We start from the raw sequence: 21,535 nt of genomic DNA on the forward strand, positions 1-21,535 counted from the left end.
CGACTCCTCAGTTACAATATTGTATAGAAGTCTATGAGAAAATGGCCCTACTTCTGAAATGGAAATGTGTGTCTGTTGACCTAGATATTTGACAGTTAAACAACTTACTAAGCCAATGCGGAAGTGCTTTAAACATGCATTCTCTCTAATATCCAGCAGGGGGCAACACTTCTGGTTGCATATGGACATGAACTTGTATAGAAGTCTACGAAAAAATGAACGACTTCTCACTTGATTCATTAAATCAGTAGACATTTCTATTGTGAGTTTTTGTTCTCAATCTTTAGTTTTAAGCCTTCTTTAATCAATAATTAGGTTAATTGTGTAAATGATGTTCTGATTTAGAGTAAAATGAAGGACAAAGCAGCGTCATTCGGAGTCTCTATTAAACGTACCGTCAGGATTCTCATGTTATGTCACGTTTTTAGTTTCCTATGTCTGGTTATGGGTGTTTTCCTCTTTGTATATTGTACAAGTACAACTATAAAATTACAATTAACTTCAATTAAAAACCCACAATCAAATGAATGTTGACATGGGTGGTTGCTCAATATCGATTTTTCGCAACATGGGAAAAATCAGGAATCTTTTGATGACATTGAAAGAAAACCACTGTATTCTTAGTGAAAACGTACATTCAGGAAAATGTGTGTGTATTGTGTTTCCTGATCGCAAAGGTATCATATCAATTGTTCTTTGAAATATATAGGAAAAATCTTCCTGCAGAATGTGTGTGTGTGTGTTTATGGGAAGTGTATGCTACCCTCAGGACTCAAGATAAAAATAAGGTGGACCGTGTGTTGGATTCAAACTCCCATTCTTGTTGTTATAAATAGTTACGCTGTCGTTGTGTGTTACTTTCACATATCAATCATACCAATTAGAGAGTATTGATCCTATAAATGCTCCTCTTGGGGGTAGTTGGATTTCCTCTGAAATGACTCACAGCTGATGGAAGATGCCGGAAGATAAGCAACCTGAAAAACACAGCAGTTCAGAGAGTTGTTTCAGTATGACTCGGCTTATTTAATATTAAAGGGGACCTATCATGCAAAATGCATAATCCACAATGTTAAAAATGTTTAAAACATAAAAAGATTTTTAAAAGTTATTTTTGTTATGTTTTAAGGAGGTGACGCGCTCAGCCAATCAAATCGATGCAATCAGTGAGTCAGCACGATAGATTCAAACACACACACAAATACGAGACTAGGGGCCCTCCTCACTTCGGTTAAATGGATTCCTTGCGACTAGTCCCTCCCACCAGGGGAGCATGGAGAGACGCAAGGAAACCACGAGAAGCAGGGGTTGCGTTCGGATAATTTAAAAATCAGCTCCTAAATTCTAACCCTATCTCCTATTCCTTGACCTCTGAGTGAAACGTCACGGGGTTAAGGGATAGTGGATAGGAGAATTCAAAAGGACTTAGGAGAAGAGACTGCGGTACTTTAGAGCAGAGGTTCTCAATTGTTTTTCAGCCAAGGACCCCTTACAAGATAGAGAATACACCAAGGACCCCCTCATTCTGATTTGTGATTTTGGGCTATATAAATAAAAATTGACTTGACTTGACATGTATGTCCCTTGGAATAATCTGATGTAGCCTATTTTTTACACTTCTATAGTCTTAGTTATGTGAAAGAAGAACACAAGAGCAATGTATTAGAAATATATTAGATATGTATTCAAAATATTTGCACCATCTCAACACAGAATACCCATAAAACAATCAATCAATTAGCTGCAAGTAATACTGTACCTAAACAAAATATCAAAGGGAAATCAAGAGAAAAGTGATAATTTGAAGTGCATTTCAGAACACACACACACCACACACACACACACACACACACACACACACAAAGATAACACATCAAGTGTTTCACTCTTAGTTAAAATTAAATGATTTATAAAAGTCTAATAACAAAATAAATGCAGGCTATAAACAATTGAACACATGCCTGCATTGCAACATATATCAAGTAAATTGCAAAACAACTGCAACTGCATTGCTACAATCCCAAACCACTACTTGTAATGGCAGCCAGCTCTGGACACTATTGGAGTGATGCAAGGCAGTCCATGAAGCTGATTGCTTCTCTCTGCAAGTGAAGACACACATATCAAACTAAATCAATAAATGCAACATACAGTATCTGACATTTCTGTTGCTCACACACACACACACACACACACACACACACACACACACACACACACACACACACACACACACACACACACACACACACACACACACACACACACACACACACACACACACACACACACACACACACACACACACACACACACACACACACGGTTTAAAGTGGGCGGGAACGATCCAGAACAGCGTTTCGGCACCTTCGATTAATAAGTAAATAAATCTGATTGGCAGTTTCATACATAATAATGTCAAGCGAGTTCACAGGGCTGCCAACTCTCACACAATTGACATTTTTCACACGCTCTCAGCCACAAGTCCATTTTCTCAAGCAGTGAAAAACAAATTCATAACTGATAATGTAATGGTGCGAAAAGAGGACACTACTGCACATTGCGCAACAGCAGCACCAGGCAGCAGACCATCTGAATAGCGAGAAATATACACAAATGTATTATATTGTAACTTATTCCCATGCATGTTGCTCAAAGTAATCTCAGTCAGTCTCACTTCTGCGGCTCTCCCTCTCCTCTCGCGCCAGTGCGATGAGCCGCGCAGAGCCGGACACATCAGTGGACTCATCCAATTGAACCGCGAATTTAGACCCTCTCAGTCTTTCCAGCAGTTGTGATTTGATATCAGCAGACATGTCCTAAATTCGTCATCTGCTCTTTAGCAGAAACAGACGTAACATTAACCATCCGTTGTTGTTGCTGGCTGTAGTCCTCGCCCTTCCTCTCAAAAAAAGCCCGGTCTTTTTTTACATAATCTGGATGCTTGGTCTCGAGGTGCCTCTTCAATTTGGCAGGCTTCATCGCCTCATTGGCAAGACACCGCAGGCATATCAGACATTTCGGTTTCCCTTCCACTTCAATAAATCCTTATTGGAGATACTCCTCATCGTATTTCCTTACTTTTGTTTTTTGTTTTTCATTTACTTCATTTGTAGCCGTAACCTGTCGATTTAAAAATCGGTCCATCTTCGTAGTATGCTAGCCGTGTTATATCTCTATGATGCTAGCAGTGGCGCTCTCTGACTGACGTACCAGTTATTGTTGTTTCCATGGTAACGAGTGACGCGCTTGATTTTTAAATGTATAGATTTGTTAGATTAGAACGTAATCTATGAACTATTTTAGATTAAAAAAATAAAATATTATTTGTTGAACTATGAAGCCTTTTGTAAAAAAAAAAAAAATGAAAAAAAAATGATATGATAATTTAAATTAATGAATCTGAAAACTTTTCACGGACCCCCTGGCAGAGTGCCACGGACCCCCGGGGGGTCGCGGACCCCACTTTGAGAACCACTGCTTTAGAGAATCCAAATGCACTTTCACTATCCGACGTGTTTATGATGCGCCAGCGGACGTCATTGTGTGCGTCTGCTGCTGTGGGGAAACTATGGAAACTACAGTGTTCTATACAACGGACTACAACATGGATGTTTAATAAGAACGAGGGACTCATCTAGAGACTCTGCACCGTGCTCTGATGCTGTTGCTTTATGCTTTATGAACAACAGAGAAACATATTCATGACCAAAGTTGGAATTGAAATAAAAAAGTGAAACTTATGCTCGTCACCCTCTCCCTCCGGTCCACATTAATACAAATGATCCCAATACGTATGATTGTATGAAAAGATCTTAAAATCAATACAAATGTATTTATTATAAACGTTAGTCCTTAACACCTATCACTGTGTATATCACCATTCAAACATCTTTTAAAAGTTGAACAAACCCCACACAGCTCAGTGAAATGTTGACTTTATTTGATCATTTCAGTAAAAACTAACGTTCATATTTCTCTTTTTGATTATAATACTGATGAACGTTCAAAACAAAGCACTTTGGCAGCTTACCACATACGTTTTAAAATGCTTAATAAGCACCGTAACTTTCATGATATAATTTCTCCGTCATAATCGTTTGTTTCCGTGAACGGCCGACTGTTGTGTGACGTCAAATGCTGCGGCTACAAGGCATTGTGGGGCAGAATTTTCTCCTCTCCTTTCGGTTAGGGGGGTCCAGTGGTTCCTAAGCTAAAGGAGGTTATAAAGGAAGTTTGAAACCTCCTTTCCTGTCATTCTAGAGAATTCAAACGGCACTTATCATGGCTGCCACTGAGGGACTTCCGGGTCATTTCACTCGGTTATGAAGGTTCCTAAGTTAAATGGACTATTCGAACGCAACCCGAGACAGAGGAAATAAAAATTAAGAGAAGTGAGAAGGGCCCAGGAGAGAAACAGTCGGAATAATTTCAAATGGCGGAGCGAAAACAGAGCATTTAATGTTCTCTGACTTGACCTCTTTGAAATGAAATCGAATACCCCTGCATTATAGCAACAGCAACCACAACAATAATTGGGAGGCGAGGGGGGGGGGGGGGCGCGCGGCTGTTCTTATGTTCTCTGAGGGGAGGCTCACCTTCCCACACTTTGAAAACCCCTTCTCTAAAGTACAGCAGTCTCTTCTAAGTCCTTTTGAAGTCTCCTATCCACTATCCCTTAACCCCGTGACGTTTCACACAGAGGTCAAGGGATAGACGTTCGGAGCTGATTTTTGGACTATTCAACCGCAACCGTTGTGTCCCTGAGACCCTTCACCCCAAATTGCTCCTGTGGGGATTGTCCACTGTATTGAGTCACTTTGGATAAAAAAGTCTAACAAGTAATATGTAATTCATAATGTAGAAGATGGCATTATGAAATAAAAGTCCCTTGAATAAATACATATGAATTCCAGAAATTGTTCTCCTGAAATGAATTTTAAAATAAGAACCCGGACCCATTTCTACTTTTGGGAAAATTAAGGGGAACATAATTCAGACTAAATAGACCACCTAGAACACATTTCTGACAAGAACCCCCCTAGTGTCAAATATCTGAAATGTGACATACAGTATGTGTCACATTGGGCTTTAATGGTAAAATCACTCTTATATACAACTTCATTAATGAGGATGATTGGATGGTTTAAAAGTTGTTTGAACATTCTTTGAATTGAATAATAATAACATATCAACTCAATATAATTGAATCAGTTAAATTAACTGAGCAGATCATAAACATATTTCTAATTGTGCATATGTGTCACTTTGGGTTTACTGTGAGCGTTTAGGGTTAAAGTCCCTATCAGTGTCACAGCAATGGTTGTTTCATATCAATTTGATCAGGAAATGTTTCCACAACAGGTTAAATGTAATAAAGGACATGTTACAGTATGTATAGCATTTTAATTCTTAAATGGCTTGAATTTTCCCTTTAGCAACGAAAAAAAAGCTTTGGAAATGTAGCTCGTTCTGTCACATGTGTTAGCCTGGCACATGGACATGTTGTCATGGGAACACAAAGTCACATGACCTGGACCAGGACCCAGCAGACTGTTCAGAGTGTGTCACTTAGGGACTTCATGAGATAAAATAAAGGTTAAAGCTGAATAAGGAACTTTCCAGAACATTTAAAGTTCATGTGTCCTTTGGTTTAAAGTCATTTATTTTTAACGGTTTATTATGATTTTAATGACTAAATCTGAAACATCTTTTATCGCTTTTTGCCGAAACTCAGCAGTTTCGTTTGCATGAATTAAAAATAGAGACACTTCAAAGTAATAACGCTCAGGTGTTCAGGATGGAAGTGAAAAGGCAAGCGGTGCAGCTTGAGGTGAACACATTTTAATATCATTAGCGGAAACTGGGAGTTAGTTTCAGATACATACACAAAGACAAGAACTTCTTTATGATTTGTATGAACTTTTACAAGTAAAAAAAAAATGCCATCCGAAACTAAAAACACGTTCTCACAGAGTAACAAAAGAATAACTCACATTATTTATAACGTTGCTAATGTTCGTCGAAGTAAAAAAAAAAAACGCAGTCTTGTGCTTTACTCAATAAAGAGATATAACTGATGGGAATTAATTCTAGGCTTCATATGATACACAATAAAAAAAAAAAACAAGAGATGAAACTCCAACAGAAACAGGTCACACACACCACACCACCCACCCACCCCCACCCCCACACACACACACACACACACACACACACACACACACACACACACACACACACACACACACACACACACACACAAATCAAAAAGTAAATTAATCGTATGTTATGTAAAAAGAAAAAAATTGTATTTAGTATTTATTTTTCCACAAAACAAGTGTGCAAGGCACCGGACCTGTAGAGTTCGAATACATGCTCAAATATGTGCTGAGTTTTTAATGGTAGATAATATACACATCGATTCCTCTGCAGGTGTGTGTGAAGCTACACACACACAGGTCCAGCTTGAAATGTTTTTGGAAAATAAATAGTTAGAAGTCGCCGGGATCAATCGGAAACAGATCCTTGGAAACTCTGCGAGGAATCGGAAGGTTTCTGCTGCAGCTTCTCGTAATGTTTCTAGAGGCAGAGAAGTGGAGCAAAGGGTGTGTTTAAGATCCGATGGACTAGATCAAACAGCAACAGGGTGAGAGTGAAAAACAGGACGGCACAGATTCACACAAGATTAAAGATTAGTACAATTAAAGATAACAGTTATTAGACCCTCCAGAAAAACGCGATTCTGCGATCGCAGAATTTCCCGCATAATCAGCAAAATGCCGCAGATTTTTAAAAGTCCGCATATTTATCAAAAGGCCGCATAATCCCCGCATTTTTCCACACAAAGTTGAGAAAAAAAATAAAAAAGTTAACTCGTCTTGACGAGTAATGATGATGACGCAACGTCATCAACCCGCGCATCACAGAAGGCAAACACCGTCGTGTGAAGGTGTGGAATTCACACACCAAGATGAACAAATCGAATCCATCACATTTACCCACGAACATTTCAGCTAAAGACCGGGCAAAGCAGTACCCCAATGTCTTGCACGAAAGTGGGGGGAAACTGTTCTGTACCCCGTGCAACTGTGTGTTGGAGCATAAAAGGAAATCGACTGTGAATACCCACTTCGATTCGCTCAAACATTCAAAAATGGTTTCTGCTGCGGACAAGAAAGCCAAACAACTCACGCTCACAGAGGCTTCAACCTCCAAAACCCTTTCGAGGGTTGCAAGAAACGAGGTGAGTAGCCTACAATATTGAAGCTGGTCAGATAACGAACGAGTAAATGAAAACAGAATGAGGAGGGGTGTGTGTGTGTGTGTGTGTGTGTGTGTGTGTGTGTGTGTGTGTGTGTGTGTGTGTGTGTGTGTGTGTCTTTCTGTGATGTAGCTTGCTTCTAGTATGCTTGTTTATCATAGCAACTCTTTAAAAGTGCTCCCTTTCATTCAGTAGTAGCCTAGTAACAGGGTGCGGGAGAATAATCACCTTTTTTCCGCTTCCCGCATATTTCACAACTGTTCGCATATTTCGCAACTTTCCGCATATTTCGCAACTTTCCGCATATTACGCAACTTCCCGCAATTTTCCCGCATAAAATCACAAAAACCCCGCATTTTTATCGCATAATCAAGGATTTTAGCCCGCATAATTAAGGATTTTGGCCCGCGTTTTTCTGGAGGGTCTAAGTTATAAGATATACAGGTAAGTAACTTCTCAAATAAGAAATGAATTAAAAGAACATTCATACATATTTGAGTCATATTTACATGCATGTGTGCCGGTAAAAAAAAAAGTTATTGTTAATATAAGTGTGTGTGTCCGTCTGTCTGTGTGTGTGTGTGTGTGAGAGAGAGACAGTGTGTATGAGAGTGAGTGAGTGTGTGTGTGTGTGTGTGTGTGAGAGAGAGAGAGTGTGTATGAGAGTGAGAGTGTGTGTGTGTGTGTGTGTGTGTGTGTGTGTGTGTGTGTGTGTGTGTGTGTGTGTGTGTGTGTGTGTGTGTGTGTGTGTGTGTGTGTGTGTGTGTGTGTGTGTGTGTGTGTGTGTGTGTACCTGCAGGTTGTCGTAGTGTCTCTGGCTGCCGCAGTGTCGGTCCCGGGCCGTACTCTCGTTCAGGTAGAACATCGAGCAGAGGTTACAGAAATATCCAGATTTAGGGATGACAAACTCCTGACCTGCAGGGGGACACAAAGAGGGTGAGACAGTGAGAGTGAGACAGTGAGGGTGAGACAGTGAGGGTGAGACAGTGAGGGTGAGACAGTGAGAGTGAGACAGTGAGAGTGAGACAGTGAGGGTGAGACAGTGAGGGTGAGACAGTGACAGTGAGACAGTGAGGCAGTGAGAGTGAGACAATGAGGGTGAGACAGTGAGAGTGAGACAGTGAGGGTGAGACAGTGAGAGTGAGACAGTGAGGGTGAGACAGTGAGGGTGAGACCGTGAGATTGAGACAGTGAGAGTAGGACAGTGAGGGTGAGAAAGAGACAGTGAGGGTGAGACAGTGATGGTGAGACAGTGAGGGTGAGACAGTGAGGGTGAGACAGTGAGGGTGAGACAGTGAGGGTGAGACAGTGCGGGTGAGACAGTGCGGGTGAGACAGTGAGGGTGAGACAGTGAGAGTGAGACAGTGAGGGTGAGACAGTGAGGGTGAGACAGTGAGGGTGAGACAGTGAGAGTGAGACAGTGAGAGTGAGACAGTGAGACAGTGAGAGTGAGACAGTGAGGGTGAGACAGTGAGAGTGAGACAGTGAGGGTGAGACAGTGAGAGTGAGACAGTGAGAGTGAGACAGTGAGGGTGAGACAGTGAGAGTGAGACAGTGACACAGGAGGAAAGTGTGACAAATACTTGGATAAAGTGTGTTTTTAAAGATCTCCCATCATGCTATTTTTAGGCATATATTATGGGTCTTTTTTTTATTTCCTGCTTCTTCACACACATGCTCTACAGTACAGGTTAGCTCTGAGTGTTAGCGATGCTAATGTAAACAAAGACCATATTACACGTGTGTGGTGTGGTGTGTGTGTGTGTGTGTGTGTGTGTGTGTGTGTGTGTGTGTGTGTGTGTGTGTGTGTGTGTATGTGTGTGTGTGTGTGTGTGTGTGTTTTACCGAGGGGGTTGTTGGGTTTGAATGGAGGCAGTTTGACATGGATAGAGACGGAGGGAGACTGAGAGCGGGATCTTTTTGCTTCCGGACCGACGGGCTCCTTCCTCCGTTTACTCACAGCTACAGAGACGCAGAAACAAACAATATAGAAGTAATTTGAGTCCAAAGATTAAAAAGTGTTTAATTAAGTCCATGTTCCTTCAGCTCTTTGTACCTTTAAAGTCCGGTTTGCTCCGCTCTTCCTCCTCCTCCTCTTCATCATGTCCTTCCTCCACACACTCCTCCAGACTCTGGTCCTCAGGGGGTTCCTTGGTCAGATCCTGCCCAGGAGAAGAAGCAGCCTCGATGTGGGGGACAATCGCAGCTTCCCCCCCCTCCTCCTCCTCCTCCTCTGTCTGCTGGAGGTCACATGACAGCTCGGCGTCTCTGTCCAATGAGGAGACATCGAGGGGAGCAGGAGGCGGGACATCTGACACCGCTTCTTCTGCTTCATCAGCAGTTACGTTTCTCCCTCTGGTGGATTTTCTCGCTGTGGTTAAAGATAAGAACTCCGTTAAGCACACAAAGACACTTCTAGTTTCAGAGAATAGAGTTGTTAAGTGTGTGTGGTCAAATATAAACATTTTTGTTAAACCACTTGGCTAATGTCTCCTATAAATGACAAGCCAATAGAACATCATTTCAATCCAAAATGAAAACCTTCGATATTTATATTTGAACAAATAACTGCAATAATAATGTTTATGTGTGTGGACCCTCTTAGGGTATATTTATACATAGAAGGATAGTGCAAATAAAAAAGGCATACAAATAGAGGTCTTGGGAGTCGGGAGGCCTGATCATTTATTCCGGCGAATGACTCAGACCTACTAATTGACCAAACAGAAGTTATTGAGTCTATGTAAGTTTACTGCTTGGCTCAGATCCACCAACGTCAACAAGGTCTCACCTCTATTAACTCCCTGAAGAACCAGGTTCAATTAACTGCTGTTTCAATTCAGACGACCCGCTAATCAGTAATGAGGTGTGGCCCTGCCTGTGTGTGAGTGTGGCAGTGTGCAATCTTACCTTTGAAGCAGGAGAGGAGAGCACAGATGTCTTTTAAGTTGGCCCAATCCAAAAGGTGGGATCAGTTTATTTGAAGAAAAAAAATTGGTCCACACTTATACAGGGTTTCTACCTTCTCTCGTAACATGACAACCCTACAAAACATATCATGCTCTGGTCATGTTCTAATATGAAACCTCAATTCACAGTTTTACATTTATTACACTCAATTGTAACTTCAACTGTCCAATTAAGTGATATTTGAATCTCCCGACAGAATTTAGAGGCATCTCGTTATAAAAGACCGGTGATAATAAAAAGTAAATTCAAACTTGCATTCAATAAACCCGATTTCATTTAGACATTAAAGTCTTCCGACATAATCCAAAGGAATCTCCTCACATTCACACTTAGAGTCCGACAGCATTCAGAGGCAGTTCCTCGTAAATGGTCAGTGGAATCTAACAGCATTCAACAAATACATTCGAGTGATATTTACCAAGTTTGAGGCAAAACCCCCCCCCATTCAAACTAGCATTCACCGAAAACATAGTAGCTCACTGGAATGACGTCACAGAGGTCAGGCACCAGAGTAAAAAGAGCCCAAGGGCCGTCATGATGATGGTAGATGTGTGTGAGTACTCCCACTCTGCCTGATATCTGCAAGGGCGGTGGGCCGTCCACTTGTATCAACGTAGACTCCACGATCCATGTTGCAACCTGTAGTAAATCCTTGACCAGGACCATGGAGGGGTTGCTGTTCTTTCCTGGACGACACCTCCACACGAGAGGCCAGACAGCTGGGTCGGCCATGCGGTTATCAGGCAGTCGTCGTCCTTGTTGGGAAACCCACTGCAATCTGAGTGGTTTAGTGTGTGGAAACGCAGTCTGTCCCACGGAACTGGAAGGAACTTCATCCTCCGCTGGCGGGGGTACAGGTGACTCAGCTGCTGATTCATGTTGCACAGGTTTGCTGGGTCCAGGAGTCAGTTTCCATGGAGATACTGTGACTGAAGCAGTCCCGCTGGACAGGTTAATATCCTCTTGGTAGATTCCTGAGGTTTTAAGCTCAACAATATATATATATACACATTTGTTCTCTGGTTCATAACGAGTTGTTTCAGTTCAAAGGGTACTTGTGTTCCATATTGCTCTGGAATCTCTATAGACACCAGGGTGATTGTTTCGTCCTCTTACTCAGATGGCCTCTAACGGCAGAAAGCACAGGGCCATATTTTACTCTTATCAGTTTAACGACCTGACAGCACTACACCTCCATGCTGTGGGAAAATCAGCTAAAAAAAAGGGGGAGAGATGTGTTCAAAAAAATCTAATTTAAATGAATATTGTTGTAGGGTGCAGTAGGGGTTTCACCAACTAATCGACTAGTCGACTACCTTTACCACTAGTCGGCGCTGTAGGCCCTAGTCGAGGAAAAAAATGGAGGTAAACGAGGTGCTGCAAAATGCTACAAAACACGTCCGACATTCTTATGTATGGCAGTACTTCAACGAAGATGTAACCAACTCCACAGTGAAGTGTCAGTTGTGTACAGCTGTACTGAAGTACAATACAAATGCATCTGCTATGCGCAACCATCTGAAGATGAAACACCCGCTGCCGACAGCTAGCACTAGCAGTAATCAGGGTATATGCAGGAATCCTGAAGTCAAATTTAATACCTTTTAAGACCTTTTTTAAGACCCTTTCCATACATTTTAAGACCTCATTCCAACTTTGAGTTCTAACCGGTTACATTGGCTACACACTTTACCTCACATTTACTATATTGATAGTAAGATAGCAAAACTAAACAGAGTGCAGACAGACTACTGAAGCCTCCTTTCCACATGAACTTCAACCTCTCTGTGAAGGTCAGGTTTAATGCAGTATGCTGCTTTTTTGCTTCTGTAGACTCTGTGTTCTTTCATTCCAGTAAAACTCCTCAGAAACCATTAGAAACCAGTATTTGACCAATAAACAAAACAATTGACAAAAACTTTGAACTATGAAATATGTTAAACTTTGGTGAGCTTCAGCGGGGTAATGCCATATAGGAGCACCCTCTCAAATACCCGGGGGTTAAATTGGGCTGGGGCTGTCCGGGGCTAAGCCCTGGCACATAGGACGATGCTCTGACGTCATCACCCTCACACATTTGTCATATGTTTACAAGAAAGGATATATATGTTATGATTTTTTTCGTTCTTAATATAGACTATATTTAGGGTCGATATGTGTTGACTTTACTTTAAAATAGCAGATCTCTGTGACCGGATATAGTTTGGCTTAGACCCCGGCCCCACGAGGACGCATACGCAAGCGCAAAAAAGGCTTCCGTTCACACGCATTCGATTCATTAACGTGTCCGTTCACACTAGACCGCTGGAAATGCTGGAAACGATGCCTGTAAGTGGCGCTGCTGCCTCCCGAAATACACCAAAAGCAGTGAAGAAGACCCCGGAGCATGGTTGCCCTTCTGTTTATTCTCCGCGGTGGACGGCGTGTTCTCCTGCTGTATATCTCTCCGGTAGTCCACAGCAGATGAAAAACACCCACCTCACCGCCTCTTCCAAGGAACGAGGGGACCGTGCGGCAGTTTCCGTAAAAAAAATGTTCCGCCGGTCAACATGTCCGTTAAAGTTTAAATCTTCCGTACAAAATTAGAAAAGTGCCGGTCAGAGGTCTTCTTTGTTATTTATTGAGCTTTCAAACAAATTGATAACGACTCTGTTCTCTGTATAATAATATAATAATATTTAATAAACGGTGACTGCCTCTTTTCCTCCCCCTCTTCTGACAGCCCAGCAGCAGCAGGAGACGCGGGGAGAGGGAGGCGGGCTATTTCATCGTTATCAGAAAATGATCATATAGGGCTTACACACGGGGCCGTTGGACCCCCAGAGCGTTGCGTATGCCGGTCTACCCACCTTGGGACCCGTTACCGTAGTCGCTTAGTTTCTCCCCCCCCCCCCCCCCACAGAGCGGAGCAAGGCAACGAAACTTAAAATAATAAGCAGCATTTTACGGCGCGCGCTATGCATGAGGCCGCCTTGGGGGGTTTCCCGACATGTCGTTTCAGTAAATTAAAGGGTGTTTCACTGTTTCATGTTGTCGTTGCTGTGGACCTTCTTAATACCTTGGAAAATGCCGTTTAATACTTTTTAATAGCCTTAATTTTCGCTAAATTGATTTATCAACTTTTAATACTTTTTAAGACCCCGCGGACACCCTGGTAATGCTAGCACCAGTGAGCAACGGACCGGCGTCAGCACTGAACAGAGGCAAACGAACAGCAAGAAAACACGGGTCAACAGTGATGCGGATGATGAGCTACGGGATTACTGCCAGCGGACACCGCATATCCCCACAATGGATAATCCACTGGAGTGGTGGGCAGAAAACGTGCACCGCTTCCCCCGCTTTCGAGGAGCTACCTGGCTATTCCAGCCACAAGCACCCCGAGTGAGAGGGTTTTTTCCCTGGCAGGCAACACTGTCACCCGAAAGCGGTCAAGCCCCCTTCCCTCACATGTCGATGCATTGGTGTTCAAACCAAAAATATGGAAAGGTGGACGTTATCGTGGAGGACAGCGAATAAAGTGTTGCGCAATGCGCTGTTGCGCACTGGATTTACGTGGCATTTATGTAAACAAGAGTTTTTTGCTGTCGATTTTGGTGAGTCCAGTTACTGTTTGTTATTTACTCAGCCATGTAACACAAATTAAAATGCAGTGTTTAATGTTACTGTATGAGTTCCAATAGAAAATACAGTTGTAAACCTCTCTTTGTGTGTCTCTATTATGACGTAACGACTAGTCGACTACTATTTTGAAAAACTAGTCGACTAGTAAATATTGGTAGTTGTGAAACCCCTAGGGTGCAGGCATATAACGATTTAAAATAACTGGAGAGAAGAATAATAATGTAAAATAAAAAACAATGAGAAAAATAATATAAAAGTTGATTTTGCCATTTGCTCTTTGATTTTGAGGTTTTCTCCATTCAAGGTCTAATGATCCACATGCGAATAGACAGTTTTGTCTTGCCATCTTATACATAAAGTACTAAAGATTCTAATAGTTCAAGTATTAAATCCTTTGCAATTGAGATATTGCTTGTTGCTAAGATTTAAATTTCCTCTTTTGCTCTATAAAATATCCCTTGGTACAAAACTTAGCAAGACAAATTCTAAATTATTGCGGGAATTTTCATCCAACAATTCACTCAGCCAGCATTCAACCAATAAATTAGAGAGATATTTACCAAGTTTGAGAGAACCTTACCGAGGCGAGAGCTTACCAGGAGAGAGCTACCAGGGGAAAACCCCCCCTCCCTCTCTGCCAGTGTTTTTATGCTCGAAACAGGACAGAAAAACCTAAAGACACCTCCTCCATACGGACTTTTGTGGAAACTGGGCATGGCCTCTGATGTACATGACCGGACATATTCTATGGCTATGGCATAAGACACACCTTCCCATGTTTGTGTAAAAAGGTCATGACCTCTAGTGTGCAGGATTGGAACGTATTATTCTCGGCTACTGCATAAACAACTTTTTGGGGCCTTAGTATTTCTCCTTAAGTCAGGAGCCCCCCTCCCTGTGTACTGCTGTGAGGGAAGAGAGAAGGAACTGTCTCCTCTCTCTTATCAGTGACACCCATAAACCATCATAGGCCTTACACTCAACTTAACAAACCACTTGTGTTTGGTTTATACTGTAAATATAGAAAATCATAAAATATGAAGCATTTTCATTGTGGGTTATACAAGAATATAATTGATTATATTTGATTATAACTAACTTTCGTTTTAAGTATTCAACCTAATTTGGAGATCTCGACAGAGGCAAGCACACAGGAATACAATGAAACCAAATAGGTTCACATCCATGGTAAAACATGTATGTGTGTGTGTGTGTGTATGTGTGCGTGTGCATGTGCGTGTGTGTGTGTGTGTGTGTTACCGGGGGTTTGTCTGGCTCTCTTCTTGGCCGGTGTTCTTGACTTGGTTTTAATCGCCTCCTTCTCCTCGTCCTCCTCCTCCCCCACCTCGTCTACCGTCACGAAGTTTGCACTTTCCTCTAAAATTGGACATAAATCATTTACGCACATTCGATAATGAAACCTATTGTCTTCCTATGTTGAATTTCATTTATGGTTTTTGTGCTAAATACACACCTGGGTCGTCATCATGTTTGCGTTTGGCAGGAATGGCCGCATCTTGCTCCTGCTTCCCCTCATCGTCGTCGACAGCTTCGTCTAAAGTCACCGACGTCTGAAACCCGAGACAGGACAATCTGTAGCGTCTGTGTTCGTACTAGGGATGGGAACGATTATTCGAATATTCAAAATTATTCAGGTATTCGAATATGAGTTTTGAATGTTTTTATTGTAATGTTTTTGTTTGTGGGAGGGGTGCCTAAGTTGATTACATATGATCAAATGGAATAATTCAATGCATACGACAGTGCCATAGCTAAATGTGTTCGGTCTAAAGGTGTGTGTTGCTCCGCTCACCGGTCCCTCACAGCGGGCAGAGCTGCAGGTGCTGATCTCTCTCTCTCGCGTTTATGTCCAAATCCATCAGATCTAGCTAGTTCTAGCTAATGCTATGGCTGCTGCCCCTCCCTACACGCAGACCACGCAGACTCAAACCTCATCTTATGCCCACATTCCAGCTGAGAGGGTCTTCTCTACAGCTGGCCTGATAGTGAATCGTCTCTGCACCCGCCTCTCCCCTGAGTAGACATGCTCATATTCTTAAAGAAGAATGAGTATTGAACAGCCGCATTCTGTGCATAGCCCCTGTTACAGGTTGTTGATCTCTGTTGTAATAGGGTTACGTTACCCTAACCCGTTGTGCTGTTCGTGTTCGACTTGGTTGCTATACTTATTTGAACATGTATTTATTTATTTAAAAAAAAAAAAGTAATAATTCTAGGATATGTACATTTCGGTTAATCGGTTAACCGTTTTTTTTGGGGGTCGAATATTCTGATATACATTTGCTTTAAAATTCACATACCGAGTTCGTACAGCTGTAGTTTATGTTTCTCTAAATGTTCGCTTCCCTGGGAGAAAAAAATAAGAAATGTTGATCTTTTTTTTTTTACCTCTGGGTTTAACAAGTCTTCTGATTGGTCCTCCTGGCACAGTGGGCGGGTCTCTGGTGTGTTTAGCTCCGCCTCCTCTACGAACTCATCCAGAGTGACGAGTGCCTGCAGCTCTCCCTCGCCCACCTCATCCAGAGTCACCAGCTCTTCCTCCTCCTTCTCCCTCCTCGCTCTTCCTCCTCCTCTGCTGTTGCTATGGCTCCTCTCCTCCCTCTCCTCTCTCCTCCTCTCCTTGCTCCTCCTTTCCTCTCTCTCCTTGCTCCTCCTCTCCTCGCTCCTCCTCTCCTCTCTCTCCTTGCTCCTCCTCTCCTCTCTCTCCTTGCTCCTCCTCTCCTCCTTCTCCTTTGAGATCTGCCTCTCTTTGGCGGCCACATGTCGCCTCCTTAGCTCTTCCTCCTCGGCGTGGTCGTCGGGGTAATCCTCCTCCTCATCGCTCACCTCGTCCAGACCCGTTATGTCTTTCTCCGGGGGGTCTTCTACGTTCGTCTTTTCAAATGTAGCCGCATCACTCTGGGATTCAGTCGTTGGAGTCTCCTCCACTTTTTCAGACGTTTCTTCCAGAGAATCCACGATCTGATACATAGGCTCCTCCTCTTCCTCCTCCTCGTCTTTAGGAGCGATGGACGCTCTCTCCTCCGTGTGTTTCTCGTTGTTTTCACACGTCTCGTCTATCGTCTCGTCCTCCACAGAATCGAGGATCTGGTACGTCGTCGTCGTTTCTTCGGCGGCTGCCTCTTTCTCGGCTTTCTTCATCGCTGCCGCCTCTTTCTTAGTCATTTTCTTTCGTCTTCCTCGTCTTCCTTTTGGTTTTGGAGCGGGCGGTTCGTCCTTAGCAACCACGTCCTTCGCTTCTGCTAAGGTAGCATCCTCTCCTATAGCCACGTCACTCTTCTTCGGTGGTGTGCTAGGGTTCCTCCTCCGTGCTGGCGTGTCTCTCTTAGCCGATCGTCCTCTCGTTCCTCTGGTCGATCGAGTTGCAGTCGATTCATCGATGGCATCCTCCACGGAGTCTATGACCTCGTACGTAGTCTCCTCAGACACTTCCGTCTCCTTCTTTCCTCTTGCACTCCGTCTTCTACCAGATTGTTCTGTGCCGGCGGCGACATCGTGAACTGGTTTATCTTCAACCGAATCGATTATCTTATACACAACGTCCTCCGCGGTGGCGTCTTTGTCCGAAGCTTGACTTCTGGACGCTCTGGTTGAGGGAACGCTCTTCGTCGATGCTTTATCGTTTTTGCTCACCTCCCCTCTCCCCGTGTTGTCCGTCGGCTGATCTTCAAGAGAGTCAATCACCCGATACGTCGCTTCCTCCTCCTCCTCCTCCTCCTCCTCCACGGACTCCATTTCTCCTTTAGGCATCTGATCACCGGGGGTTTCCAGGTCTCCTGTCGCCGTCTGATCGCCTATAGAGTCTAAAATCTCTAAGGTGTCTAATCCAGCGTCTCCGCTTTCAAGATCTTTGTCAGGAAGTGTGTGGACTTCTTTGCTCTTCATCTCTTCTCCCATTTGCACAGAAGCTTCTTCACTTCCTGTATTTACCTTATTAGCTTCTTGATCTTTAATAGATTTGCCGTCCTCGCTCGGTTTGTCTACGGTGGAGCTTTCCTGTTCACAAGTTGCCGTTTGGTCTTCGGTCACTTCCATTTCCTGTGCTTTGCCTTCATCTCCAAATGTGTCCAGAACCTGAACGCTCTGCTCCTTCTCTCCCTCGGGGTCAGTCGGTTTGGCTTCAGATCCACCATCTTGTACCCCACCCTCCATCTGTTCAGCAGTTTCATCCAGGATTTGGTATTTCTCTCCCTCCTTGCTTTTCTTACCCTCCTCAACCTCTCCGCTTGACTCTAACCCTTGTTCCCGCAGAGGTGGACGCATCTCTGACGATGTTTCCATTTCTGTCTCTGACTTGACAGTTTTTGTAGGAAGGTCCTCTGCTGACACCTTGTGGTCGGACGTTGCCACTGCGCTCTGATTGTCTTTCACCACCTCTCTCTCCGAATGAGTCTCCTTTGAAGCCTCGACAGTTGCTGCAGATGAACGGGAGCCAGAGGACGCGGTTTCTGATGCTTTGGATGGAGATTTAGTTTTGCTCCGTTGCGTTTTCTGACCAGGGGAAGAAGGGGAGGTCTTACTGGAACTGGCGGAGGATTTAGTGAGCTCTGATGAGGATTTTTTTGACTTTTTCGGTGACTCGGAGCGATAGGAGCTTGGGCCTCTCGTCGACCTGGAGGACGAAGAGGAGGAAACGGCAGATCTTTTGCCATCTTTTGAATACCGCGATGAAGAGTGTCTGTCGGCGGAGCTGTGCCTCTCTCTCCTGGCTCTCGAAGACGTCCTGGAGGAGGAGGAGGAGGAGCCGTGAGTTTGGTGACTGGAAGACGGGGTCTCATCGTCGCGGACTTCATCCACCGTCACAAACTCATCCATGTCCAAATTATCCTCATCAAAACCATCGTAGTCTGACGCAGGAATGTCACTGGCTAAATAATCCTGAGGCGGCGAAGACAAAGGGAGGATCAGAAAGTGACACAAGGGATCAAATAGTGTACTTCAAGAGAAATGTATGCAATTTAATACATGTTGGAGCCATTCTTTTATTGCATAGGATTGTTTCATATCTCATCCCCTGTCTATATGAAAGGTTAGGTAAAGCAAAAAAGGTCCGAGGTGTTAATAAAACACAACAACGTTTTGTTTACCTCTCTCCGTGGTGCTTTGCCATCCGATTCATATCCAGAAGTTCCTCTGCTTTTGCTGTGGCTCTGAGAAAATACACATTTATTTAAACATTAAAGGTAGGGTAGGTAAGAATGGAGAAACCAGCTCGAGTGCGCTAGAATTTGAAAGTACACAAGCGGAAAAACATCTGCCCCTTCCTTCAGACTTCCTTACAGAGCCCCTCCTCCAACACACACATGACAAATGAGGGCACGAGATAAGTTTGTGCACAGATGAAAGGCTGACAGGCAGGTAGGCCATCCAGTTATTTTATCCGGGCCGGCTCAGAGGATTGGTCGTGCTTTTTACAGCGCCACGGCTTCCACAGATGACTTCTTTTTAAGTATTTATTGTCAAAGCCTTTAATGTATTCATTGCTACCGGGATGTTAAGAGCATGCCATGGAATATAACAAAAAGTGTTTCTGAAGTGAATTACCTACCCCACCTTTAAGTTTTCGTCGGATTTATGCATATTTTTAAAAACAATAAGAAAGGAAACATATCAAAATAGTTTATGTTAAAGGTCTCCTATTGTGCAAAATCCTCTTCTCCATGTCTCTTCTACATCAACATGTGTCCCCTCTTCTTCATGTCTCTCCTACATCAACATGTGTCCCCTCTTCTCCATGTCTCTTCTCCATCAACATGTGTCCCCTCTTCTTCATGTCTCTTCTACATCAACATGTGTCCCCTCTTCTCCATGTCTCTTCTACATCAACATGTGTCCCCTCTTCTTCATGTCTCTTCTACATCAACATGTGTCTCCTCTTCTTCATGTCTCTTCTACATCAACATGTGTCCCCTCTTCTTCATGTCCCTTCTACATCAACATGTGTCCCCTCTTCTTCATGTCCCTTCTACATCAACATGTGTCCCCTCTTCTTCATGTCTCTTCTACATCAACATGTGTCCCCTTTTCTTCATGTCTCTTCTACATCAACATGTGTCCCCTCTTCTCCATGTCCCTTCTACATCAACATGTGTCCCCTCTTCTTCATGTCTCTACATCAACATGTGTCCCCTCTTCTTCATGTCTCTTCTAGATCAACATGTGTCCCCTCTTCTTCATGTCTCTACATCAACATGTGTCCCCTCTGTGTAAAGAGACTCTGAAAGTGTCAGCAACAAAGATTCTCTCTCTTTTTCTCCTGATCCATTTCTATAAAAACCTGTCTGAAAATGAGCTGATCAGATTTTGGCCACTTAATGATGTCATAACGATGTTTGGCTTGTGTAACCATTAGCCAATCAGCAACCAAGGTAACCCCCCCCCCCCCCCACCTTATCACCTGAATCTTCTCCTAGAGCACCATTGAGTTCTTTTTAACCAAATGTCTCTCAGAGGGGCGTGGGGAGGGGTTCCTTATTTTCATCTGAAGTAACAGACACAGAATCAACACTTTTGAAAGAGGGCTGAAACAGAGGGGATTATGGGATGCTGCAATGATCTGTTTGGGGGTTTCGGCCAATCAAAAACATGTTCTGTATATATCTGAGACTTATACTATATTGATGAAAAACAGTATAATCGGGGACCTTTAACATGGAACAGGAAAATAAAACAAAACAAATCAAATAGTAGCTAAAGGCTGAAGCAACTGTAGACTAAAGGGCGTGATTGTAAACATCTCTAACCAGCAAAATACCTCGACAGTTAAATGCCATTTTACGTTTCATTACTATACGATACTGTATTTATTATCATTATAGTATTACTATTTTGGTGATTAGATCAAATATAAGTTATATTTATTGCAACTTTAGTTACATTTCCATTTCCCAAAATATTGTTTTCCATAACTTTTCCAGGGTCTAGAATTTGCATTTTGAATTCCCATTACTTTTTGAACCCTGAGTTCAGTTAAATGGCGGCCTCACCTTCTTCTCCTCGCTCTGGGAGCGGCGGGCCCGGCTGAGTCGGTGGTTACGGACGGGCTGCCGTGAGAACCTGGAAAACATCCTTGTTGATCAGAGGAAGATCTTCGCTCCGCTTGGTTTCTGAGGAGGCCGGACTGAGAGCAGCCTCCTCTGCCTTCACTCCATCTTCTTTAGACTCTGAAAGAACCACAGAGTCTGTGTTGATGTCACCTCCTGGTTTCTCGCTGTCCTCCTTCATTTGTTCCTCGCTGGATACTTCAAGGACTTGCAGAGCGGCTTGTGACCCATTATCGAAAAGTTCAGGAGGAGAAGAGTGGGATTCACCTTTTGCATTCTTGGAGCGGTCGAGCGTCGGACGTTTTTCCTGGCCTCATTTGTAAACGGCAGATGCTGTTTTAGGGGGTCCAGTCTAAAATGACAAACAAAATGGGTTATGCGTTGTTAGAACTTATAACTAGACTTTGCTTCACACAGTACATTTAGGCCTCGGCCACACGGAGACGAAAACGAACCGAAGTCGATATCAAAAAAGCATTTAGTCCACACGGAATCGGCTCAAGAAACGTGTCCGTCCACACGAGACCGCTCGACCCGCTGGAGACGCTGTAGTACATATGCCGGGCTTGTAAGTGGCGCTGTACTTCCGCCACAAAATACACCAAAAGGGTTG

At 43.4% G+C, this 21,535-nt stretch overlaps 2 protein-coding genes across 8 annotated transcripts in view; both read right to left on the minus strand.

The window, feature by feature from the left end:
* Window positions 1-21,090, minus strand: part of LOC307031943 (uncharacterized protein) — a 24,790-nt gene extending 3,700 nt beyond the window's left edge. Inside the window, exons 1-10 of one of the 6 annotated variants that reach the window (XM_079669541.1) lie at window positions 20,866-21,090; window positions 18,967-19,029; window positions 16,268-18,757; window positions 15,333-15,471; window positions 15,119-15,235; window positions 9,321-9,635; window positions 9,110-9,226; window positions 8,058-8,179; window positions 2,033-2,102; window positions 17-977 (exon numbers count right to left, since the gene is read on the minus strand). In XM_079669541.1, the coding sequence (XP_079525667.1) occupies window positions 2,058-2,102; window positions 8,058-8,179; window positions 9,110-9,226; window positions 9,321-9,635; window positions 15,119-15,235; window positions 15,333-15,471; window positions 16,268-18,757; window positions 18,967-19,029; window positions 20,866-20,946 (3,489 nt within the window). In that variant the 5' untranslated portion in view covers window positions 20,947-21,090 and the 3' untranslated portion in view covers window positions 17-977; window positions 2,033-2,057. Of the gene's footprint in view, window positions 1-16; window positions 978-1,662; window positions 2,103-5,828; window positions 6,583-8,057; window positions 8,180-9,109; window positions 9,227-9,320; window positions 9,636-15,118; window positions 15,236-15,332; window positions 15,472-16,267; window positions 18,758-18,966; window positions 19,030-20,865 lie in introns of those variants that run through there. The other 5 variants (XM_079669537.1, XM_079669540.1, XM_079669538.1 and 2 more) reach the window with 5 other exon arrangements.
* LOC307031942 (uncharacterized protein) overlaps window positions 20,904-21,535 on the minus strand; it is a gene marked incomplete at its 3' end in the record, with an annotated part of 37,557 nt that continues 36,925 nt past the window's right edge. Inside the window, exons 27-28 of one of the 2 annotated variants that reach the window (XM_079669535.1) lie at window positions 21,190-21,274; window positions 20,904-21,042 (exon numbers count right to left, since the gene is read on the minus strand). In XM_079669535.1, the coding sequence (XP_079525661.1) occupies window positions 21,022-21,042; window positions 21,190-21,274 (106 nt within the window). Of the gene's footprint in view, window positions 21,043-21,099; window positions 21,275-21,535 lie in introns of those variants that run through there. The other variant, XM_079669534.1, reaches the window with a different exon arrangement.

This window comes from Notothenia rossii (assembly GCF_949606895.1).
Source record: "Notothenia rossii genome assembly, chromosome: 3".
NCBI classification, from domain to species: Eukaryota; Metazoa; Chordata; class Actinopteri; order Perciformes; family Nototheniidae; genus Notothenia; species Notothenia rossii.